This window comes from Cupressus sempervirens, chromosome 5 (genome assembly GCF_028749045.1).
Source record: "Cupressus sempervirens isolate cs-2001-9-10 chromosome 5, ASM2874904v1, whole genome shotgun sequence".
Taxonomy (NCBI): Eukaryota; Viridiplantae; Streptophyta; class Pinopsida; order Cupressales; family Cupressaceae; genus Cupressus; species Cupressus sempervirens.
In genome coordinates, this window is record NC_143122.1 from 918986781 (window position 1) to 919011926 (window position 25146).

A 25146-nucleotide genomic window follows, 5' to 3' on the forward strand; every position below is an offset into this window, starting at 1 on the left:
TGTTTCAGATTTTCCCTCTTATTTTGTAGGTTGAAAAATGTTTTCATGGATAGACTTTATTGGTAATTGAGCTAATTTTGTTTCTGGTCTAACTTGAGATTCATTTCTTGCAAGCCATTTTTCCACTAAAGTCGACATTCATCACTAGATGACTTATATCAGTCAAATTTTTCTTTGCAACAGATCAACAAGAATCAGTTCTCTTAATTATTCATCAAAATAATTGCTAAATTGAACCCAATGTATCTTTTATTCTAGAAACTTCACAAAATTTACTTGTGAATACAAAGTCAAAACTACACTTGAGAGCACTCAGTGAATCTTTTTGAATTGAGTTCTCAAAGTTTTGTTTTATATTTCATGAGAGCATTGCCCAAAGAAAAAAATTGCAGAGCTTTTTGTTCCTAAAGTGAAAAATAACATATATAGTACTCAGCTCTCATAAAATTAATTGCTCTGACCTCACATGGCCATATAGTTTATTCTTGTGTATAAATTTATGCTCTATCATGAATAATATACCTGGTTTATTTTTGGTTCTTTGGATTTCCAAATGATTTTTTTCCAGGGAATATTTCCTTCTTTCTTTGTTTTTTATTCTTTGATGATAACCGCTTTGAAACGAATAGGAGATCAATAATCAGGCACAATCATTGCATATGGTTTGAACAATCAGTTGCTAAAAATCACAATGTTGATGATATCTGAAAATAAAATCAACATTTTCAATCTCTAATACAGAATGAAAGCAATCAACGTAGGTGACTCGAAGGTCCTATTTGGCCACATGAAGAGGGGCTTCGATGCGCTTGTAATATGTTCATATCAAGTTAGAAACTATAAAAGATATTAGGTTAATGATGTGTTTAATGTAAAGATTTATGACTTATCATAAAAAGAAAAAACTAATAATATGTTTCAAACATTTTTACTTTTATTTTTGTTAGGGCTTGAAAACCTAGTACTGTATAAATTGCTCCCTCATAGCTCTATATAAAAAGATAATTTCTTAGATTCATAGAGACAGAAGCAATAAAAAATTTAGGAAATTGTAGGAAAGCACATGAAAAGTTACCTTACATGCCTAATTTTGACACAAAAATTGTTCCAATTTTTTTTCCTGTATTGCTTGGAATATTTCTACTGCTCAGACGAAAAATAACAAGATGTTTCATTCACCACTCAAATGGTACAAAAGACCATTGGCATGAATCCATTTTAGCAATGTAATATTTAAAGATAATGGTTGTAGATCACCTTTTACAATGGTATATCCAGTGAAATTAAAATAGATATTTCAATAATCTCACATATTCCTGAACCCAACAAAGAGATGCTGTGGAGACCATCCAGATTCTCAGTGCAAATTTCACAATTCCTTGATGAGTTGAAGACGTTGGTAGTGAAGACAAAACTCTACTGGATTTCTTTGCAACACTTGATAAGTTTCATTTGATTTCCAAATCCTGGTGCACTTGCCTGGATTTCGAGATTCATCCCCCAGAATTGCTTGCCCAATATCTGAATTTGGATGATCATGATCCATTCAGATAATACCCTTAGGTTTGTAATGTATTTTGAGTAGTGACGTTGGATAGGTTAATATGAGAATTGAGATTTAAATCTTCCTCGAAGCTAATCCCAGTCTCTTTATCAAGGAAGAATTCTCTTTCCTGGAAGATCATTAAAAAAGAGAGAAGTAAATGCCTGAAAAGAATAAAATAACAAGCCTAAATTATGTATGTGCACCCATAACCTGTGCATGTGAATCCATGAATACTAATAGCATACTATGCTTAATTATCATCTTTTTAGACTATCATTTTGTGAATTGTCAGAACAACGGTTGATTTTATTTCATTCAACTTGAGAAATTCTGAACATGTTACCTCCATGAACCATTTCTATATAGCAACATCTAACTTTCACTTGATTTCTGTTGAGGGACTCTATTCACTTACTAAATCCATTTGCTCCAGCTGCGATATCAAATTGCCAAGTGGCTTCTTGCCTTTGCCTAAATGACACTTAGCCATCTTTGCAAAAAAGCACGTAGTTGCATTGAAGATCTCCACATGTTAGTGTGGACTCCACGTAGGGGCTATGTGGCTTCTTGTAGAGTCTCAAAAAATCAGCAACTCATTTAAGGTATAGAATTAAAAAATATAATTAATCTTGTTTATCATATCAGGGGATTGCTTTTGGATGGTTTGGTTTGTTGTGTTTTCTTGAAGGCTCGGCTAGAAATAAATTATTAATTCAAATAATTTTATTGAATGTCATCAATACAAATCTTGTCTAAAGAACTTCACATTGACTGAAAACCAAGCTTTGGTAAACTAGGCATTATCAATTTCAATTGTCGAAAAAATAAAATATAATATCACTATTTTCAACTAAAATCTTAGCATTTATTTAGTTTTAATGATAAATAAATTAATATACATCCTCAAATTAACGTAAAGTTGTTTAATTTTATAATTTAATTTGATTAATTGATTTTATTTCAATGATATGTATTCATATGGCATACTTTGATTATGTCATATTACTTGTTATAAAATTGATTACTAATATATGTGTGTGTGTGTGTGTGTGTGTGTGTGTGTGTGTGTGTGTGTGTGTGTGTGTGTGTGTGTGTGTGTGTGTGTGTATGTATGTATGTGTATATATATATATATATATATATATATATATATATATATATGTACATATATATATGTATATATATATGTATATATATGTATATATATATATATATGTATATACATATATATATATATATATATATGTATATATGTATGTATGTATATATGTATGTATATATGTATATATATATATATATATATACATATATACATATATATATATATTTATATATTTATATATATATATATATATGTATATATATATATGTATGTATATATGTTTATATATGTATCTATATATGTATATATGAGATACTTCATCGAATGTTCGTTGACGAGTAATTCTATCCCTATTTTGTAATTCCAATTCTTGTATTAGCAATCCTACCCTTCTTCTAGCATAATTTAATCGTTATACTTCATTTTTCCTTCTTCTTTCTTCTTCTCTTTCAGCTTGTGCCATTTGTTCTTGTCGTCGTCTACGATACTCTCTCTGGTATTCTCTCTGGTATGCTCTTTCTTGCTCCATTTGGTGTTGTCTTCTTTCTTGATCCGATTGGAAATTCATACTTGATTTATTCATTTCTATGAAATAAATTTGTAACCAAACATTAAAAAAATAGTAGATTTAGTAAATTATTTTTTATAAAATTGGTTTAAATATCACATTAATTTAGCGGCATTGCACTTTAGATAAGATAGATATTTATTCATTTCTAATTAATAGTTTAACAATTCACAAATACATATAGGAGGAACTTTTATATATTCTTGTATGTATAATACCAAATTTATTTAAGACAAAGGAAAAATAACATACATTCATCAAAATTGATAAGTCGAATAGACAAATTTATAAAAAAAATTGATAATGTCAAATAATATGACTCCTAGATTTCATTATAGTGCTGCAAAAACATGTGGAATTCATTTTCTCAAAGTTCATTTCCTAATGACAATCATGTTGGGATCGACATCAATAGCATTTTCTCGAAGTTCATTTTTCCGCTCAATACATCCAGTCTATTTAATCGCTCTACACACCAAAATCTCACAAATGCGACATGGGATGCCTGACTGGATTATGATGGTGTAGAAAAGGTTTTGCACTTCTTTCTCTGGTATAATTCTTCTAAACCCAAAATCCCTCTATTTAACCACACAATAGATCTGAGCAACTGTCTACCAGAGTACATCAAGATTGGCTTCTCGGTTGCCACTAGGGAGTACACAGAGACACACACTGTAAAAGTTTGGAATTTTACTTCTGAATATTAGTGGGAAGTTGGACCTCCTGGTGAATTACTTAGAAATGGAAATGCAAACCAATTTTCTGTGAAAGCTTATTTGATATGCGTGTTATTCATTGTTGTGGTCCTATGTGGCTTCATAGTTGTTCGCTGGTGGCAATATTTTAGAAAAAGGGGAAGAGAAGGTAAGGCTAGGGAAGAGAGCGATCCAAAGCTGGATGAATGTTGTTCTCATGGCCCTCGAAGCTTTTCCTACGCTGAGCTCAATGCCGCGACAGGAAATTTCTATGAGAAAGAAAATCTTGGACAAGGTGGCTTTGGCAGCGTTTACAAAGGAATCCTGCTCGGCACTGGGGAGGCGATGGCTGTGAAAAGAATAGCTCAAGGATCGAGACAACGAAGAAAGGAGTATGTCTTCGAAGTTCAAACAATCAGTAGGTTGAGACACCATAATCTTTTGCGGCTTTTAGGATGGTGCCACGAAAAGGGAGAGTTACTTCTGGTCTACAAGTACTTGCCAAATGGGAGTCTGGATGAACACATTTTTGGGGAAGAGGAGGATACGTTGGATTAGAGCCAAAGATATAGTATCGCCTGTGACATTGCCTCTACTCTTGTTTATCTCCATGAAGAGTGGGATCGACATGTCGTTCATCGAGACGTGAAGGCAAGCAATGTAATGTTGGATTTTGATTTCAATGCCAAGTTGGGTGATTTTTGGTTTGGCGAGACTGATGGAACGTGACCAGGATTCTTCCCATACGACCATGGTGGCGGGCACGCGGGGGTATGTTGCTCTAGAGTGCTACATAACAGGGAAAACCAGTCCAGAAGATGACGTGTACAACTTTGGGGTGGTTACACTAGAAATTGCCTATGGAAGGTGGCCGATTGATCACAGCCTTAAAGAACACAATTGTTTCCCTTTTGTTGTCAACATCTATTGCATATTGGACCTTCTGATGTACGGACCACTTTCATTCGTAGATAGCATTCCTGACAAATATAACACATCTATGGCATTTTCAAGCTATCCAGTTGTTGTCGAAACTGCATTTGGGATCTATAGAAATTATCCTTAAGAAATATAGTTGGGTTTTGTATATTTTTTCTGTTGCCTTGTCCACCTAAAGTTATCCTATTTTGTCTTGTAGGATGAGGTGTTTTAGGAACACGTTCTGTTGTTCTTGAATTTTCATTCTGGTGACTCATTTCCACAAATACAGGTAATGCTTGATTGTACCTCTCACTTGATTCAAAATCAACTTCATGTCTCGCTTGTGTTTCAAAATGAGATACTTCATCGGATGTTCGTTGATGAGTAATTCTATCCCTATTTTGTAATTCCAATTCTTGTATTAGCAATCCTGCCCTTCTTCTAGCATAATTTAGTCGTCGAACTTCATTTTTCCTTCTTTTCTCTTCTTCTCTTTCAGCTTGTGTCATGTGTTCTTGTCATCGTCTACAATACTCTCTCTGGTATTCTCTCTGGTATGCTCTTTGTTGCTCCATTTGGTATTGTCTTCTTTCTTGATTCGATTGGAAATTCAAACTTGATTTATTCATTTCTATGAAATAAATTTGTAACCAAACATTAAAATAATAGTAGATTTAGTAAATTATTTTTTATAAAATTGGTTTAAAATATCACATTAATTTAGTGGCATTGTAGTTTAGATAAGATAGATATTTATTCATTTCTAATTAATAGTTTAACAATTCACAAATACATATAGGAGGAACTTTTTTGTGTAGATAAGATCTACAAATATACTAAATACCAAATAGTCTTGTATGTATAATACTAAATTTATTTAAGACAAAGGAAAAATAACATATGTTCATCAAAATTGATAAGTCGAACAGACAAATTAATTTAAAAACTTGATAATGTCAAATAATATCACTCCCAAATTTCATTATAGTGATGCTCGTCATGCATGTGCTCTTCATCATAGCAGATGTCTTTCATAAATTCAAAGAACCCAAATGATTTCTTCCATGCGTGATGAATTTCCTTTGTATATTGTTCCATCTACAAGAGTTGAGAATCTTGGACACCTTGAACATGAAAGCTGGCATTATGAATTTCATTTGTAATTTTTTTACAAGACTCAGAAATGATTGTTCCCAATCTATCCAAATAAGTTTGAACAATATGGCTTGATTGCACCAAGTCATTTGGAAGAAGTGGGCTTGTGATAGTGTTCTTAGAATTATTTTGTTGAGCATCCATAATTAATTTTTTTCTGATATCTATAATGTAAGGATAAAAAATGGTCAGTATCAAAATGACAAGAATTAAGCTATGCATATATAGCAATAAATTGGTATTTGAAAGAGAAGAAGATTTGTTTGATTCTTCCTTATTGACATAATTCTACGCATTTAATTTCTTTTAACAAAAAACTTATATCTTCTAATGAAGAAGTCAGAATTAATACTATAATATCTAAATTCTAAAAATCTAATGTTTTCAATGAAAAGAAAAAAAATAGAAAGAACTCTGCAATTGAGTAGAATTTCTAATATAACAAACTTTCTAAGAAAATTTAAGGAAAGTATGCAGATTTCAAAATAGGAAAAAACTACACAATAAAAGTTTCTAAAATGGAAGAAATACAAATCTACAATGTTTCTAATTGAGAAGAATTTCTATTCTATCAAAGTTTCTAAGAAAAATTAAGAAAATTATAGAGCTTTGAAAATAAGAAAAAGAAACACAATAAAAGTTTCAAAAATAGAAGAAATCAAAACACATAAACATACATACTCAGAATAATGATCCTGTTGCTCAATCCAATGTTGAATAGAAATCATAATAATTATCCTGTTACTCAATCCAATGTTGAATAGAAATTAGAATATCGAACCTGTTGTTCAATACAATGTTGAATAAAAAAGAAAATAGGCTCTTGCCATATATAATGTTGATGTGTGATGGTTCAACTTCAAAGAATTGAAAACATGTAATGCGTAAAAATGGAGCATAAGGCAAGACATTTGGTTTTCTTGTCATAACAGATTTTTGGCTTTCTTTTTTCTCGAGTGAGTGACAAAGAAATATATTTAGAAACGTCTAAATGTGTCTTCACACTGTCAGCAATAAACTGTTATTTGATGATGACCCGACTGGACCTGACGTTTCATCATCACTAACAATTTCCTAGGTCTTATCGGTAAAAAAATAATAATGAAATTTAACGCAATACAGAGAGGCCTATGTGTTCATTGGTATGTCAAAATGTAATCACCCAACCAACTGCATTGAGAAATGCTCAACTTCTATGTGTTTTCTAGGGAGTGCCAAATCATAAAATCAGTAAGTAAAATAGAGACAACAAACTAACGAGGAATTTAATGTTTGATATCAAAAACACTTTCCCATCTGGTGTCCCAAGATTATAGTTTGGCAAGATGAGTGGAATATTAGTTCAGAGGGTTTGAAGATATTTAGTCAAATGTTACGAAGTGAGCAATATCGGGTGAAATTTAATATTATATCATAAAATTACAAGAACTTAATCATTGAGAATGAGGACAATTTTTCCATACAAAGTCAAATTATGATATTGCTAAGAGGGTTTTACAATATAATCATTCATTAATAAAGAAGGCAAATTTTCAATTCTAGAAAAACTGAGAAAGATTTAAGTTAGAGGCCTTTCCTTATAGATGATCATATTATGATTTATGATGAATCCATAAAGGCTAGATTTCTTTTCTTCTCTTAATATATATCGATAGAGAAATCTAGAAACCCCTTGGATCCATGTATTTGGGGTCCAATTATAGGAAAAAATAGGAGATAGAATAGTAGCGCATATGGTTGCTCCATATGCTAGAAAAACCATGCTCTTTCGTAGGAAACTCGTGTCCAAAGGTTTCAAAAGTATGTGTAAAACATTTAATGATATTTTACATAAAAAAAAATCATTTTATGGTCCTAAAACAACTTAATAGGTCATTTCTGATATGTACTTATGTTCTTTTTGCTTATTTGTATGACGGTTAAACATAGTAGGCTGATTGTATGTTATCATTGGCTAGCCCATCTTGTCCATAGTTAGAGAAGCTTATTTTATTGTTGTGAATCCACTGTGTGTTGTGTATGGGGAATGATAAAAAAACCAAGTAGAAAGAAAGATCTACTTTATATTATGCTATTAGTCAAATATCTATTTTAAAAATTGCCATAGATATGCTATTTTATAAGTTTGGACATCTTAAAGTGACACAAAATTTTTTGAAGATGAGGTAGAAAATACATCAATTGCTAAGAAAGATTTGGAGAATGAGCATAGAATGCTTGGATCAATGTATTGCCCAAAAAAGCATGACACAAGAGATTTCAACAGAGAATACCTAGACCAACAAATTGTCCACAAAGTTATGACACAAGAAAGTTCAATGGAAGACTTTCTAAAAGAAAATGGAATCAAACACTCATTTCCAAAATAGCAAGCTTGGATTAGGAATTAAATTAAGATCCAACAATTCATATTTTCTAAACTTGGAGTACAAATACATTTAAAATAAATATAGCATGACAGCCTTGGTATGCTTAGCATAACCTATACAGTCAACTAAGAGAAACTGGAAAAATTGACTTTAACACTCAAACCATCTAAAATCAATTCTTATTGCTTTGTAACTATATATAATTATTGATGACTACTTCTTTTGCAAATTTTTGGTTGTATTGAATCAAGCTATGGCAATTACTTCCTTGAATTTCATGTTTTTTTAATTTTTAGCTACTATGATGGCTTTGTTTATTTGGATATCCAAGTTTAAAGCTTGGTTGAAGACAAATTTTGTAGTAGCATGTTTGCCCCATTTGTTGGAAGGTCAACTACTGAGTTTTGAAAGCCTTAACTCTACATACTAGATAGACATTTGTATGCTAGAAAATAGTCTACCTTGGTTAGTTAAGCATGGTGAGCATGTATTTTACTGTAGATTGTAGCATTTGATCAACAAAACATTTATGCATTTTACTTATATCCCATTCACATTTTGTGTCATAATCATTATTGAGAGCATGAATACCATATTGTTCAAGCCAATGGTAAGACAAACTCTTGACACAAAGTTTGGTCATTACTTGACTTGGCTTTAATATGTTGAGGGTAAGCACATGGTACAGGTGGTTGCAAGAAGAACCTCTTATAGAATTATCACATGAATAAAGTATGAGACAAATCTCAAACCACATTGTATGGTTCTTTGACCTTTCCTCTTATTTTCATAACTAGTGGTTCGTCAATAAAAAAAGGGGAAATTTGGTTTAATGTTTAAATACTAATAGTTGCCAACTAGACTTTACAAGGTCTAAGTAAACTTTGTGTAGATCATTTAGGGAGGAACTTGACTTGCCATCATTTCTTATGTAAATAAGTTTAAATTTTCTTTCCACTTAATTTTTTTTTAGAATATAGGAAAAACCAATGAGTCCTTAATCTTCCAATATTTCTTTCAGTGAGTCTATTCTTTTCTCATATATTTCTATTTAAATAGAATAATTCAATTTTCACCATGGAGCTTCTCATTACATGGGAGACCATCATTCCTTAAGGAGAGATGTGATAAATATTCCTCATGGCATTCCCAATCAATGAGAAATAGCACTGACCCAAGCTTATTCTGATCTATCTAGAAAAAATAGTGTCTAAGTATCACAATCCTTCCATCACACCCCATTAACCCCGTCAACCAACTTTCAAAGTTATGTCAAGCCTTAGTGCCCAAGAATGTCTCCTCTTCTAGCTCAATAATCTATGCCCAATTTTAACTTAAATAGCTCAATGCTCTCTTGGAGCTATTTGGAATTTGGTAGATTCATGGTAGTGAGCTCTCCAATGAAAAGACTTCCATATGCAAGGGCCATAAAATATCTTCTCAAGACTACTGCTCACCTAAGCACTATATTTGTTTAGGTATAAAGTTTAAACTGTGTGAATACTTTTAGTCATGAATCACTATCTCTATCTAAAGTGGGTATATACATTATCGAGACTTGCCTTAAATTATGCAAGCCGGTGATCCCTACAATGACCATAAATGTCTGTAGAGGCTAGGGAATATGGATTCTATTAGAACTACATATAAAATTGATAGGCAGGATCCTAGCTTAGATGTTGCTAGTGAAACAACTGTAGTTTCATCCCTAGTGTTCTGCAGCATGAACCTTTCCTATTCCAAGAGGCTCATTTGTGCTTCCATCATGGTAAATTTTTAGTAGCTTCATGAATGAAAGCTATATTATATTCTATTTTTTTTGTTGAGGAGCTCAGATTATTGCCTATTATTTTATTGCCCACCTAGATGATCTTATAGTAACTTGCTTAAGTCTACAATCTCTCCATTCTATTGTTCTTCTTATGAGTTAGAGGTAAAAGTAAATAAATGTGGTATGTTTTTAGATTATACTACAACAAAATATTAGTTGAATTGATTTTCTTGGGTGATCTCTTAGGATGAACTATTGTGGAGCTGGGTGGATATATAAAGTAATAAAAAGTGTAAACTATTTGATTTACATTCAAGAAAATGGCTAGAGTTTTCGAGCTCATGAATTAGACAATATACATGGGTGGTTCAATAAACATGTTGGACTCAGAGTGATTTTATTAAGGTACACAAACTTGAAGTTGTGGGTGTTAATATATTTCAAGGTTTCATTATGGATTTTTTTTGTTCTATATTATTGAAACTAAAGCTATCTAAGTAGATGCTTTACTACAAATTGTTTTCATGGATTGACTACAATTGGGTATACATTATTTTGTGTGGGAATTCCTTAATGGGAAAGTGCAGTCTCTTTATGACCACAATTATCACATGCTAATAACTATATCTATCTACTATGCCTGGAACATCAACTTCTAGAACTAAATACACACTAGGTTGGATAAAAATTACTTTATCCAACTGAATGGATTCTACTGTTGTGATACAAATCCAAAAACCTAAAACTAGTGTTTATAGCTTGTCAAAACTATTTAGATGCATCCTCCTTCGAATAGGAATGACAATGCTCGACTTAAACCAACAAGTATTCGGTATAAACTGCTCTTACTTTGAAGGCCTTGTGGATCCAGTGAGATTTTATGCAACTCGCAACAAAAAAATTGTATTATAATGGCTATTTTCTTCCTACACCCTTACTACACCCTTCTTCACTATTTTCTTACTCTTCACATCTCCCTATCATTGCCCCACAACCCCACTTCTCTTTCTTGGTCAAAATAGCCTACCTAATTTCCAATGCACTCCCCTATTTTATTACACTCAATTTGGCTTGTTTTTAAGTTCTTAAAAATTTTCTTCCATCATCTTCCCTATGAAAATTCAACTTCTACTTGATGTGTATTTTTGTGTTTAGAATTTGAGTTTAATGGTCTTCTTGGACAACAATCTAAAATTGATTCAATAAATTAGTTACTTTTAAAGGCTTTCAGTCTTGGCATATGTGGTGATGAAAAATACTTGTCATGCCTGTGTTTACTTCCACATTAGGTGTACGTGTGTATGAGGTCAATTGTAGCTAAAATCTTTCTCTGTTTTTGTATGTGCATACCCATTTCCAAAGCCTCAAGTTAGCACATGTAGAGAAGATATGTGTAAAGGTTTTTAAATTAGAGTTTAGTTTTTTTAAAACTATCAAAAGCTTCAGCCTTTTAAGCAACATTTGAAACCATGTATTAAAGTTTACAATTAAAACAAGTTTAAGTTCCATCTAATTTGTTTCAACATCTATGTGATGAGCATGCAATCTTGAGTGCAAGATCTAAAGCTACCAAAGCCTATCACCATCTATCCACATGCAAGTCTCAAGTCATCATCAATGTTCCTACTCATTGAATCAGTCTGCCTTGCTCCCTTCTTGTATCTCTTATTTGTAAAACCTTAGACTATTATGTTTCCTTATTTTAAAAGGTGCTAGCTCAATGGATGAGCCCCTGCATTACAAGCAAGGGATGGTGGTTCAAATCCATCATGCCTTAACATGAATTAATTAATTACACTGCAATATATATATATATATATATATATATATATATATATATATATATATATATATAGATATAACTTATTATTTTGATACCATCTTTTTGCTAACTATTTTCAAGAAGAAAATAAGCGAGATTAAAGACGTTTCTATAAAGAAAATACTAAAATCATCTCTAAGACACAATAATAGTGTTGTTCCTTATTGTCTTTCTAAGACAATAGTCTAAGACACTCACTTAAAGACAATACACAACTTTTTTTTTGTCTCCATCGACAATAATTTACTCAAAAATTATCTCCAATATTATCTTAAAACCCCCCTTCATGTTGTAGTGATCACCCAATGTCCTAATCTTTAAAAAAAAGATTCATCTTCTATTTTGATCAAAAGAGAGGGACCTCAACTCCTTTAAGTGCTCTTGTTTTCTATGAAATTCCGGATCATAATATTAGAGAAAACAAACTCACGATGTTATACGAAAAATTGGATGTTTATGATATCCAGCATTTTGTGGGCCATGCCTATTTGCCTTGAAAAGACTAAACTTGTGGAACATTGCAACAAGAACCGCCGAGAATTTCAACATATTCGATGTGTTTCTTTAGTAATGCCCAAAGGCATTCCACAAAAAATTCCGTAGCGGATGACATCGAAAATATTTCTCTTGCATGCTCTTCATGATATGTCAACGTCAACGAAGACCTCGATGCGTTTCTTCGAAGTTTCATCGTGACTAGCAATTTCCCAGGGCTTATCCGTCACAAAACAATAATGAAATTTAACGCAACACGGAGAGGCCTATCTGTTCATTGGTAGGCCAAAATGGGATCATCTGACCAACTGCAAGAAATGCTTAACTTCTATGTGTTTTCTAGGAAATGCCGAATCATAAAATCAGTTAGTTATCTAGAGAGAACAAACTAACGAGGCATTTAATGTTTTGTAGAAACAACTCCACTTATATGCTATCCACCGTCTTGTGCAACATGCCCGCCATCCTTCATAAAGACTAAAATGGAATATCAAATGGAACTATTATACTGTTGCCAGCCTATGAATATGTTTTTGCAACTATTCTTGATTTCCTCTTCATGCCCTCTCGACTCCACATGTCATATACAGGCTTGTTTCTCTTCACAAGAGTGCACATATACTTACAAGTCAAGCATGTTAAATACTCCTATTGTCTGGGACTGTAAAGCTTAACACATAGAAAATAATATTTATTTACAATATGTGTAATTCTAGTTTCTATGATATTACAATTTCCATTAGAGGTCCTACTGATTCCATTTGTCCTTCCTCATTAATACAACTAAATTGGTATGCCCCTAATCTTCCATTAACATTTGCAAGAACCATGCGATCTTGAACAACACTATAGCCATAATTGTTGTGAAGTCTTCCCTCATTTTACATGTTATCACAAGTACCTACAAGTAAAATTTCATCCAATTTGAAGTTCAATGCTATATGCATTATCTTCAATTCCATTCCTAGACTTCTTAAGATGTCCCTATGATGCACCTGCATCATGAACTTCATGAATCATTTCTACATTTGATGTTTTTTCCATGTTTAATGTCCAATTTTTGTTATAATTTGAATCATTGTGCTAAGATGGGAGCTCTAATTTTGTAAAAAAGTAGGCTCCATCAAGATCAACAAAAGCTTTTAAAGTAATAGCATAGAAGAAACTAAAGAAAAGAAATGAATTCTTGTAAGTAAAAGGATCCTAGCAACCTATGCAAAGGAGAAGAAAACACATGTCAATTGAATTACAAGAACTTAATCATTGATAATGAGGACAATTTTTCCATAGAAAGTCAAATTATGATATTGGTAAGAGGGTTTTACAATATAATCATTTGTTAATAAAGAAGGCAAATTTTAAATTCTAGAAAAACTGAGAAAGATTTAAGTTAGAGACCTTTCCTTATAGATGATCATATTATGATTTATGATGAATCCATAAAGGCTAGATTTCTTTTCTTCTCTTAATATATATCGATAGAGAAATCTAGAAACCCCTTGGATCCATGTATTTGGGGTCCCATTATAGGAAAAAATAGGAGACAGAATAGTAGCCCATATGGTTGCTCCATATGCTGGAAGAACCATGCTCTTTCGTAGGAAAATCGTGTCCAAAGGTTTCAAAAGAATGTGTAAAACATTTAATGTTCTTTTACATAAAAAAATGCATTTTATGGTCCTAAAACAACTTAAAAGGTCATTTCTGATGTGCACTTATGTTCTTCTTGCTTATTTGTATGACAATTAAACACAGTAGGCTGATTGTATGTTATCATTGGCTGGCCCATCTTGTCCATAGTTAAAAAAGCTTATTTTATTGTTGTGAATCCAGCGTGTTGTGTAGGGGGAATGATAATGTCAAAATCGTTGGTAGGCCAAAATGGAATCATCCGACCAACTGCAAGAAATGCTTAACTTCTATGTGTTTTCTAGGAAATGCCGAATCATAAAATTAGTTAGGTATCTAGAGAGAACAAACTAACGAGGCATTTAACATTTTGTAGAAACAACTCGACTTATATGCTATCCACCGTCTTGTGCACCATGTCCGCCTGCCTTCATAAAGACTGAAATGGAATATCAAACAAGAAGCCCATGTATTTTACAATTAGTTTGTACTTCGTTAGAATATCCACAAGGATTTCCACCAAGAATTATACGTTGCTTATATAAAAAAGAGTTTTCTTGGGCTCTGATCCCTACGTCCACGAAGAGCTCGATGAAATCTGCGGGCCATCAAAGGTCCATCCCGACTAACCAATCGGCAGGTCCTAATCCTATAAGATAATAATGAAGAGAGAGGCCTATGTGTTCGTTCCTATCTCGAAATGGAATCGGCTGAACAATTGCAATAGCCTTCTTCCTATGAAAGGCACTACAAAATATAATTGCTAACAAATTACCCTCAGAGACCCTCTAAATCACATATTAGGATGGCTAAATTCACTCACCCTACACGGTCCTTCCTTTTCTTAACCTGTGTTGCTCTTTTCCTATTATCATCGCATGCAGGAAACGTTACTTTTAGCTTCCCTCCTCTAACAGGTATAGAAAGGAAAAATGATGCCACATATCAAGAGAGTAATCAAGGAGCCCTGCAGCTTACATGAAATGAAGCATCAGGGAACCTTAAGAACAGTTCCGGCTGGGCATATTATACTGACCGTATTCCGCTATGGAATAGGTCTACTGGGGCTCTGGCCAATTTTTCAACTTACTTTCAATTCAATATTGATCTGAACAACGAAATATACGATAATCATGGAGATGGACTTGCGCTCTTCATGGCACCATTCGAACTGGAACCACCAGAGGACGCTTATGGTGGATTTCTTGGCTTGTTTAATGAGGAAAGCTTTAAACAATCATCTTATCAGATGGTTGCTATGGAGTTTGATACATACAACAACAATTGGAATCTTGATGACAATCATGTTGGGATCAACGTCAATAGCATTTTTTCGAAGTTGATTTTTCCGCTCAATACATCTAGTCTATTCAATCGCTCTACAGACCAAAATCTCAAAAACGCGACATGGGATGCCTGGGTGGATTATGACTGTGTAGAAAAGGTTCTGCACTTCTTTCTCTGGTATAATTCTTCTAAACCCAAAATCCCTCTATTTAACCACACAATAGATCCGAGCAACTGTCTGCCAGAGTACATCAAGATTGGCTTCTCGGCTGCCATTGGAGAGTACACAGAGACGCACACCGTAAAAGTTTGGAATTTTACTTCTAAATATTCGTGGGAAGTCGGACCTCCTGGTGAATTACTTAGAAATGGCAATGCAAACAAATTTTCTGTGAAAGTTTATTTGATATGCGTGTTCTTCGTTGTTGTGGTCCTATGTGGCTTCATAGTTGTTCGCTGGTGGCAGTATTTCAGAAAAAGGGGAAGAGAATGTAAGGCTAGGGAAGAGAGCGATCCAGAGCTAGACGAATGCTGTTCTCATGGCCCCCGAAGCTTTTCCTACGCCGAGCTCAGTGCCGCGACAAGAAATTTCTGCGAGAAAGAAAAGCTTGGACAAGGCGGCTTCGGCAGCGTTTACAAAGGAATCCTGCCCGGCACAGGGGACGCGCTGGCTGTGAAAAGAATAGCTCAAGGATCGAGACAAGGAAGAAAGGAGTATGTCTCCGAAGTTCAAACAATCAGTAGGTTGAGACACCGTAATCTTGTGCGGCTTCTAGGATGGTGCCACGAAAAGGGAGAGTTACTTCTGGTCTACGAGTACTCTCCAAATGGGAATCGGGATAAACACATTTTTGGGGAACAGGAGGATACGCTTGATTGGAGCCGAAGATATAGTATCGCCTGTGACATTGCCTCTGCTCTTGTTTATCTCCACGAAGAGTGGGACCAGCGTATCGTTCATCGAGACGTGAAGGCAAGCAACGTAATGTTGGATTCTGATTTCAATGCCAAGTTGGGTGATTTTGGTTTGGCGAGACTGATGGAACGTGACTAGGAGGATTCCCATACGACCACGGTGGCGGGCATGCGGGGGTATGTTGCTCTAGAGTGCTACATAATAGGGAAAACCAGTCCAGAAGCTGACGTGTACAGCTTTTGGGCGGTTACACTAGAAATTGCCTGCGGAAGGCGGCCGATTGATCACAGCCTTGAAGAACACAATTGTTTCCCTTTTCTTGTCAACATCTATTGCATACTGGACCTTCTGATGTACAGACCACTTTCATTCTTAGATAGCATTCCTGACAAATATAACACATCTGTGGCATTTTCAAGCTATCCAGTTGTTGTCGAAACTTCATTTGAGATCTATAGAAATTATCCTTAAGAAATACAGTTGGGTTTTGTATATTTTCTCTGTTGCCTTATCCACCTAAATTTATCCTATTTTGGCTTGTAGGATGAGGTGTTTCAGGAACACGCTCTATTGTTCTTGAATTTTCATTCTGGTGACTCATTTCCACAAATACAGGTAATGCTTGATTGTACCTCTCACTTGATTCAAAATCAACTTCATGTCTCCCTTGTGTTTCAAAATGAGATACTTCATCGGATGTTCGTTGACGAGTAATTCTATCCCTATTTTGTAATTCCAATTCTTGTATTAGCAATCCTACCCTTCTTCTAGCATAATTTAGTCGTCGGACTTCATTTTTCCTTCTTCTTTCTTCTTCTCTTTCAGCTTGTGTCATTTGTTCTTGTCGTCGTCTACGATACTCTCTCTGGTATTCTCTCTGGTATGCTCTTTGTTGCTCCATTTGGTATTGTCTTCTTTCTTGATCCGATTGGAAATTCATACTTGATTTATAAATTTGTAACCAAACATTAAAAAAATAGTAGATTTAGTAAATTATTTTTTATAAAATTGGTGTAAAATATCACATTAATTGAGTGGCATTGCACTTTAGATAAGATAGATATTTATTTATTTCTAATTAATAGTTTAACAATTCACAAATACATATAGGAGGAACTTTTTTGTGTAGATAAGATCTACAAATATACTAAATGCCAAATAGTCTTGTATGTATAATACTAAATTTATTTAAGACAAAGGAAAAATAACATACGTTCATCAAAATTGATAAGTCGAACAAACAAATTAATAAAAAAAAATGATAATGTCAAATAATATGACTCCTAGATTCCATTATAGTGATGCAAAAACATGTGGAATTCATCAGTGAGGAAAAGGTTATTTTCGCCATCCATGTGCTCTTCATCATAGCAGATGTCTTTCATAAATTCAAAGAACCCAAATGATTTCTTCCATGCGTCATGAATTTCCTTTGTATATTGTCCCATCTAAAAGATTTGAGAATCTTGGACACCTCGAACATGAAAGCTCGCATTATGAATTTCATCTGTAATTTTTTTACAAGACTCAGAAATGATTGTTCCCAATCTATCCAAATAAGTTTGAACAATTTGGCTTGATTGCACCAAGTCGTTTGGAAGAAGTGGGCTTGTGATAGTGTTCTCAGAATTATTTTGTTGAGCATCCATAGTTAATTTTTTTCTGATATCTATAATGTAAGGATAAAAAATGGTCAGTATCAAAATGACAAGAATTAAGCTATGCATATATAGCATTAAATTGGTATTTGAAAGAGAAGAAGATTTGTTTGATTCTTTCTTATTGACATAATTCTACGCATTTAATTTCTTTTAACAAAAAACTTATATCTTCTTAATATTACTTATATAATTTTCTAATCGTTGATTTAAAAATTTAATAGTAGAACCTAACTTCAAATATTAAGGAGAAAATAGATAACATTTCATGAAATATTGTTTTTTATTTTCTTCATATTTTGATAAATGTTAAAATTGAGATTTATAAGTAGAATAAAATTTATAAAAATTAAAAGACATTCTTAAATATAAAATTTAAATTTCCTGATGCATCATTTCATTTAAATGTGTATTAATCTTTTAGACTTAGTTGATAGATCTAATTGAACTTTTCTAATCTATTTTAATATAAGGTTCAAATTTATAAATTTGAGAAAATTTGAACAAAATGTTAGAGATTATATCAAGGCCTAAGACCTACTTCTTACATACATCACAAGACAAGGTAGAGACCATGTAGTTTCTTACCTGCATCATGAACTTCATGAATCATTTCTACATTTGATGTTTTCTCCATGCTTAATGTCCAATTTTTGTTATAATTTGAATCATTGTGCTAAGCTGGGAGCTCTAATTTTGTAAAAGTGTAGGCTCCATCAAGATCAACAAAAGCTTTTAAAGTAATAGCATAGAAGAAACTAAAGAAAAGAAATGAATTCTTGTAAATAAAAGGATCCTAGCAACCTGTGCAAAGGAGAAGAAAATACATGTCAATTGAATTACAAGAACGTAATCATTGATAATGAGGACAATTTTTCCATAGAAAGTCAAATTATGATATTGCTAAGAGGGTTTTACAATATAATCATTTGTTAATAAAGAAGGAAAATTTTAAATTCTAGAAAAACTAAGAAAGATGTAAGTTAGAGGCCTTTCCTTGTAGATGATCATATTATGATTTATGATGAATCCATAAAGGCTAGATTTATTTTCTTCTCTTAATATATATCGATAGAGAAATCTAGAAACCCCTTGGATCCATGTATTTGGGGTCCCATTATAGGAAAAAATAGGAGATAGAATAGTAGCCCATATGGTTGCTCCATATGCTGGAAAAACCATGCTCTTTCGTAGGAAACTCGTGTCCAAAGGTTTCAAAAGAATGTGTAAAACATTTAATGTTCTCTTACATAAAAAAATGCATTTTATGGTCCTAAAACAACTTAAAAGGTCATTTCTGATATGCACTTATGTTCTTCTTGCTTATTTGTATGACAATTAAACACAGTAGGCTGATTGTATGTTATCATTGGTTGGCCCATCTTGTCCATAGTTAGAGAAGCTTATTTTATTGTTGTGAATCCACTGCATGTTGTGTAGGGGGAATGATAACAAAACCAAGTAGAAAGAAAGATCTACTTTATATTATGCTATTAGTCAAATATCTATTTTAAAAATTGGCATAGATATGCTATTTTATAAGTTTGGATATCTTAAAGTGACACAAAAAAATTTGAAGATGAGGTAGAAAAGACATCAATTGCTAAGAAAGATTTGGAGAATCAACATAGAATGCTTGGATCAATGTATTGCCCAAAAAAGCATGACACAAGAGATTATATCAAGGCCTAGGACCTACTTCTTACATACATCACAAGACAAGGTAGAGACCATGTAGTTTCTATTCTAACAAAGGTTTTAAGAATTATTTTTTCATAAATTTTGTTCTCTAAAAATACATAGCTAAATGATACCTATAATTTTAAACTTTCTTTTATTATCAAGCAATAAAAAATTATTTTCCCATATGTCTATTCTCAAAAGATGCATAACAACAATACAATAATATTGATCAAACAATATAACATGAAAAATAGTATAATCTAAAATTTTATACATTAAAAATGATCTATCTATTAAAAAGATTACTACTCATTAATAAAAATTAATGTATCATGCATTATAAATATATAAATTAATTATAATTGTACATGTGTATCTGTGTTTATTTATCTAAACTTGGATGTTTGATAAACTATATAATGGATTGGTTTCAAATCAATTTTCTATTTCTTAAAAAAACAACTCCTATTTTTATTAATGAGTTTCCTTAAAGTATAAGATTTAAATTGTTTCATGATGTATAATGAGCTTATCTAAATTATTCTACTACTATTTAATATCATGATATTAGTTTGTATAACCTATAATAGTACAATTAGCTAATCTCAAATCCATCTACTTTTATTTAGTAGTACAATAATAGTTCATAGGACCTATAGCATATAATTAGTTGATTCAAAATTCTTCTACTTTTGTTGAAAATCTTAATAATAGTTTGTAGGAGCTATAATTGATATAAATCTCATCTACTTTTATTTAACATCATGATAATAGTTCACATGACTCATACTATATAATTAGTTGATCTAAAATCTATCTACTACTCTTCAACATGATGATGATAGTTCATAGATTGCAACACTTATATAAAGATTTAAAATCTTACAAGATCAAATCTAAAAACAACGTTGAACCCATCTACTACTACAGTTTTTATTCTTGTTAAAATATTTTGAATATTAATTTTACTAAATCATAATTTTATACTAATATATTTCTCGAGAACAAATTATTTATTTAAATAAATTTTAAAAATTGTATAACATATAATTTGACATAGATCCTTGATTCTTGATTTTGCCTTCCAACGGCTTCCATTAATCATTTTGATTAAGATAGTCTTCCATTTGCATCTTCCATAACTAAAAGTTCTACCCTTAAACCTATCAACCCTTAGCTTACCCTTGTCTTCAATCAGTCCCACTCAACCGTGAGACTTTCCTACATAGGATAAGTGAAAAACAACCTAACTTTGATACCACTTGTTAGGATTAAACCTTAGATAGAAATAACAATTACATGCAAATATAACCAATAATAGAAAATAATAGATCACATAGAAAAGAACACAAGACAACAAGATTTAAAGTGGTGCACTCAATCCCTGGGCTATGTCCACCAAATAGAAAGTTTGATATTATTACAATCTAGTGATTACAACTTGATTATAATTTGTAATCCCTTACAACTCAATACTGCCACAAGAACCAATTTTTCATCACCACAATGAAATAATCCCTAACCCTAGGCCCTTTTATACAAGTATTTTTGTGCCACTTTAAGGTTACAATATGTCCACCATATGTTAGCCATACATCAACCACAACGTCTGCCACAACCCAATTTGTTTTTTCTAGGTGCTACCCCAAACGCCAAAGAATTTATTAAGTATGTCTAGTACTTCCCTTATCATTCACCACAAACTAACAAGATCAACTGTTACAAAGATTACAAAATTTTCCTTTATAGTTCAGGCATAACTAAGATATTTCTAATCAAGTTACTCCACAACAACTATCTTAAATGCTCAGAGAATAATCATAGAGTTCTAGAGAAAATTTGATCTTGACATAGATTCAAATATAATGAAATCTAATATTTTTCCAAAACAAAGCCTTGAGAAGATAGAACAACACCATTAATTCACTCTAACCAAGTAGATGGATAAAACTAGAGGTGGTGGCGTGTTTTCATTCATTCACTAGGCATGGCATTCATTGGAGAGTGGTTGGAATCGATTATAAAGATTGGATCATGAAAGAAAACATTTCATCCTCATAGTTGGCTCGATAAACTAGAACAGTCAATAGGTCAACTGAATCTTGCAACCAAGATGGGCCACGTGGGCCAATAGTCTTATTTCTTTTTGCCACCCCACAAATTCTCCACTCATTTGAGCATATCACTTTTAACTAACCGTACCACCCTCAAACTTAACCATGGTAGTCAATGAAAAGTGTCAACCCAATTGCCAATGTTAACTGCAATGGTACCTCCTCCAACCCACAAAGACATGTAACCTGCAGGCACTTCCCTGCAATGTCTAAAGTTTTAGCAATTCCATGATGCAAGAAAGCACTAATCATCGATCTATGAAAGATCGATGATCAATAAAATTTTTTGTCATTACTACGCCTACCCCATTAATACTTTTAGGCCCACAAATTACTCAACATCCACCTTAAGAAAACTTGGGATCCAATTGGCCCCACTTTTAGTGCTAGCAGCCAACAAAGAAGGACAGACCCACCAATCCATATGTCACAATATCACTTGCTTGCATTGTCAAAAAGTCTAACAAAAGATAGAATGTGGGAAAGTGATTGCCAATAGAAACTTAGCCGCATTCCAACTCATATTAGCATATAATGATGGTAAAAAAGGTGACCTGCAAGAAATGAGACCTATATAGCACATGGTAGCGAGGTACATTCTTGCTTTATGTAAAGGTCATTCACATTGAAGAAGCAGGAAAGTGCCCATTGTAGATCTGTGCAAGATTTGATGGTGTGCAAAATTGTAGGAGCCCCGAAAGAAAACTAAACAAGATATGAAAATATTAAAAGCCCCCAATTTAATTATTTCATATTTCCATGGTATTCAAATATTTAAAAAGAATGGAAAGTGGTTGTTTATCATTTAAATTCAAATAGGGTGATTTTGGTAGAAAGGCAAATTTGGCCAATAGTTAATTCAGAATTTGGATTCATACTGATAAATAAGACAAACTAATAATATAGAATTAAAAATTGGAAAGTGTGTGATATCGAGAGAATTGGGGAACACATTTGGCTTGCATAAAATATTGTTTTGGATAAAGGTAAAAATAGGTTTTGAAGGGGACCTAAAACCCTTAACAAGAAAACAAAAGATAAACCATTAAGTTCCACCAAGTTTTACAAGGACTTGAAACCTACCATTTTAAAAGATTCAAATTCAAATTTTACAAGGACCTAAAATCACAAGATAAAATAAAAAAACAAGACCATGTTTTAAAATGACCTAGAACCTAGTTTTAAAATAACAAAACTAGATTAAAAACCTAAAAAATTGACTAGAAACTAGAACAACTACCAAGATAGAGACCAAAAACCAGAAACATAGAAAAACTGCTATTATAGTTCTTTGATCATTTGGACCACCTCTTTTCTAGCCTCCATAGTACTTTGGATGGTATTAACTATAGATCCCACGATGCCCTCAGCTACTTTTTTCCTAGAGCTCTATCTGGTTCATTTACATGGACCACCCAGAGATATGATTTCTTCATTAGTTCTCTTCCCTAAGCTAGCAACAGCTACACAAATGCTAGAAGTAACCTACTCCATATTATTACAACTTTCTTTGATCGATAACTAGAGCTTGTTTTCATATTCCTTTAGTTTGTCTGGTATATTACCAACCTGAATTGCCAACTGGATGATCTTTATGCAATTAGTTTCTTGGTTCTGCTCCATTGTTGTGACTTTTCTTTTCAATTTTATTAATTTGTTATACACCTAGGAGTCAGTTTGATGGGAAGAGTCTACCTTTAAGTTTGTAGTATGTAGGAAAGAAAGCCTTGTATCTCTACCAGCATAATCATCATTATCATCCCCCATATCTTCCTTACCCATAGACTCATTCTTCTCATTCCTTATGTCTTCCTTCACATTTTCAGCATTCTTATTAAAGAGTTCCTCCTTTCCCTTCTCCATTACTTCTTCTTCATCCCTCACTCCTAGGGATTGTTCACTCTGATTGGTATCCTCTTCACTAGCATTACTTGACACAGTATTTTTATCATTGCTTTCATCTATCTGCTCCTTACCAGATTCACCCTTGCCACCAAGGTAACCTTCCAAATTCGAGCTAAAATCTCCCACATCTTTGTTCTCCTCCTCATCCACTAACCCCTTCCTCTCCTTTACTATTCCTAGAGTAGGTTTCACTCACAGAGCCCTTCTTTTTCTCAGAAGGAGGGGAAGACACAATAGCCTTGTTCTTACAATAATTCTCAATCAGTAAAATTAATCCTTCATGAAAAATCAAGTGGGTTTCTTATTTTCTATGAGCTTGGAGACTATGGAGCAAAGAAAATCTCAAATAAAAAGGAAATGAGATTCTATCTTTGTGCCTAAAATGGTTTAGAAACAAAAAATGAAATTTATGAACATGTTTAGCTCTACCATCCAAGATAAAGTACTCATGAATGCATGAAAGCACATCCTGCTAGATAACCTTAATTTGGCCCAGTTTCTAAAAATCACCATTCTTTTCCTCCTCATCCATTTTCAAGAACTTCTTAAACGTTGCATTTGTTTATCCATCTAAGAAGATAGAAATGCAACGTCACATGAAATATTGTATCAAAATGTTACATCTTGTATGGGTTTTGGTGGTATTTTCAAATGGAAAAATATCTGAACTAATTTTTGTTTTAATGTTTGTGCTCTTCACACATTGACGAAGACCTCGATGTGACCTAATTTCCATCAAAGGCCCTTCAAAACTAACAAATCCCACAGTCGAAGACACTGTAAAATAGGCCATCTCTACTCTACTTTTATTTTGCTTCGTTGTTTCATTTATTTTATTCACACATTCAACAAGTGTTAGCTTTAACTTCCCTCCTATGATAGCTATTGAAAGAGAACACGATGTTGAATACAAAGAGAATAATCAAGGAGGCATGCAATAGCTATTGGAGATATGAAGCTCAACCATTTTTCATTATTCCCTCCAAGAGACTCTATCTCTTCAATTCTTCTACTGACATTCAAGAGTCTCCCTTGGAGCTCTTTTATATATTGTATTCGTTGTAACTTGTGGATGTATTTCTCGATTAGATAATATATTCAACATGAATCCATCCCTCATTAGAATAAATAGAATTCTTGGTTTCTAAAATTAATAACTCTGCATATTGTAGGGAAAACTATTCTACCATCTTTTTGATTGAGGTTTTTGGTGTTTCACTTTTAATTTTTCTTAGTATCCTATTTGTTAATCATGCCACTTTCTTATAGTTTTTCAAACCCATAGAGCTAAATAAAAAATAAATTAAATCGATGTAAATTCTCTCAACTCATTAGATTTTTGTATTTTTGCATCGCTCTAGTAATGATTTACTCTACAAAGAAATCCCTATATATCTTACGCCAAAACTTGCAATCCATCAAGTAGTCTCTTGAAGTGTAAATAAATGCTCATATGATGGTAATATTTTTGAAAACAATGCAATATATTTTGTCGCTCATTTTAGCA

General features: G+C 32.8%; 1 protein-coding gene across 1 annotated transcript; it reads left to right on the forward strand.

The window, feature by feature from the left end:
* The first annotated feature begins 4632 nt into the window (after positions 1–4632).
* On the forward strand, positions 4633–16417 carry LOC149558942 (L-type lectin-domain containing receptor kinase IX.1-like). Its single transcript, XM_089831144.1, has 2 exons — positions 4633–4862; positions 15088–16417. Exons 1-2 carry the CDS (start codon positions 4633–4635, stop codon positions 16415–16417), a joined length of 1560 nt encoding a protein of 519 aa, XP_089687270.1.
* The last annotated feature ends 8729 nt before the right edge of the window (positions 16418–25146 follow it).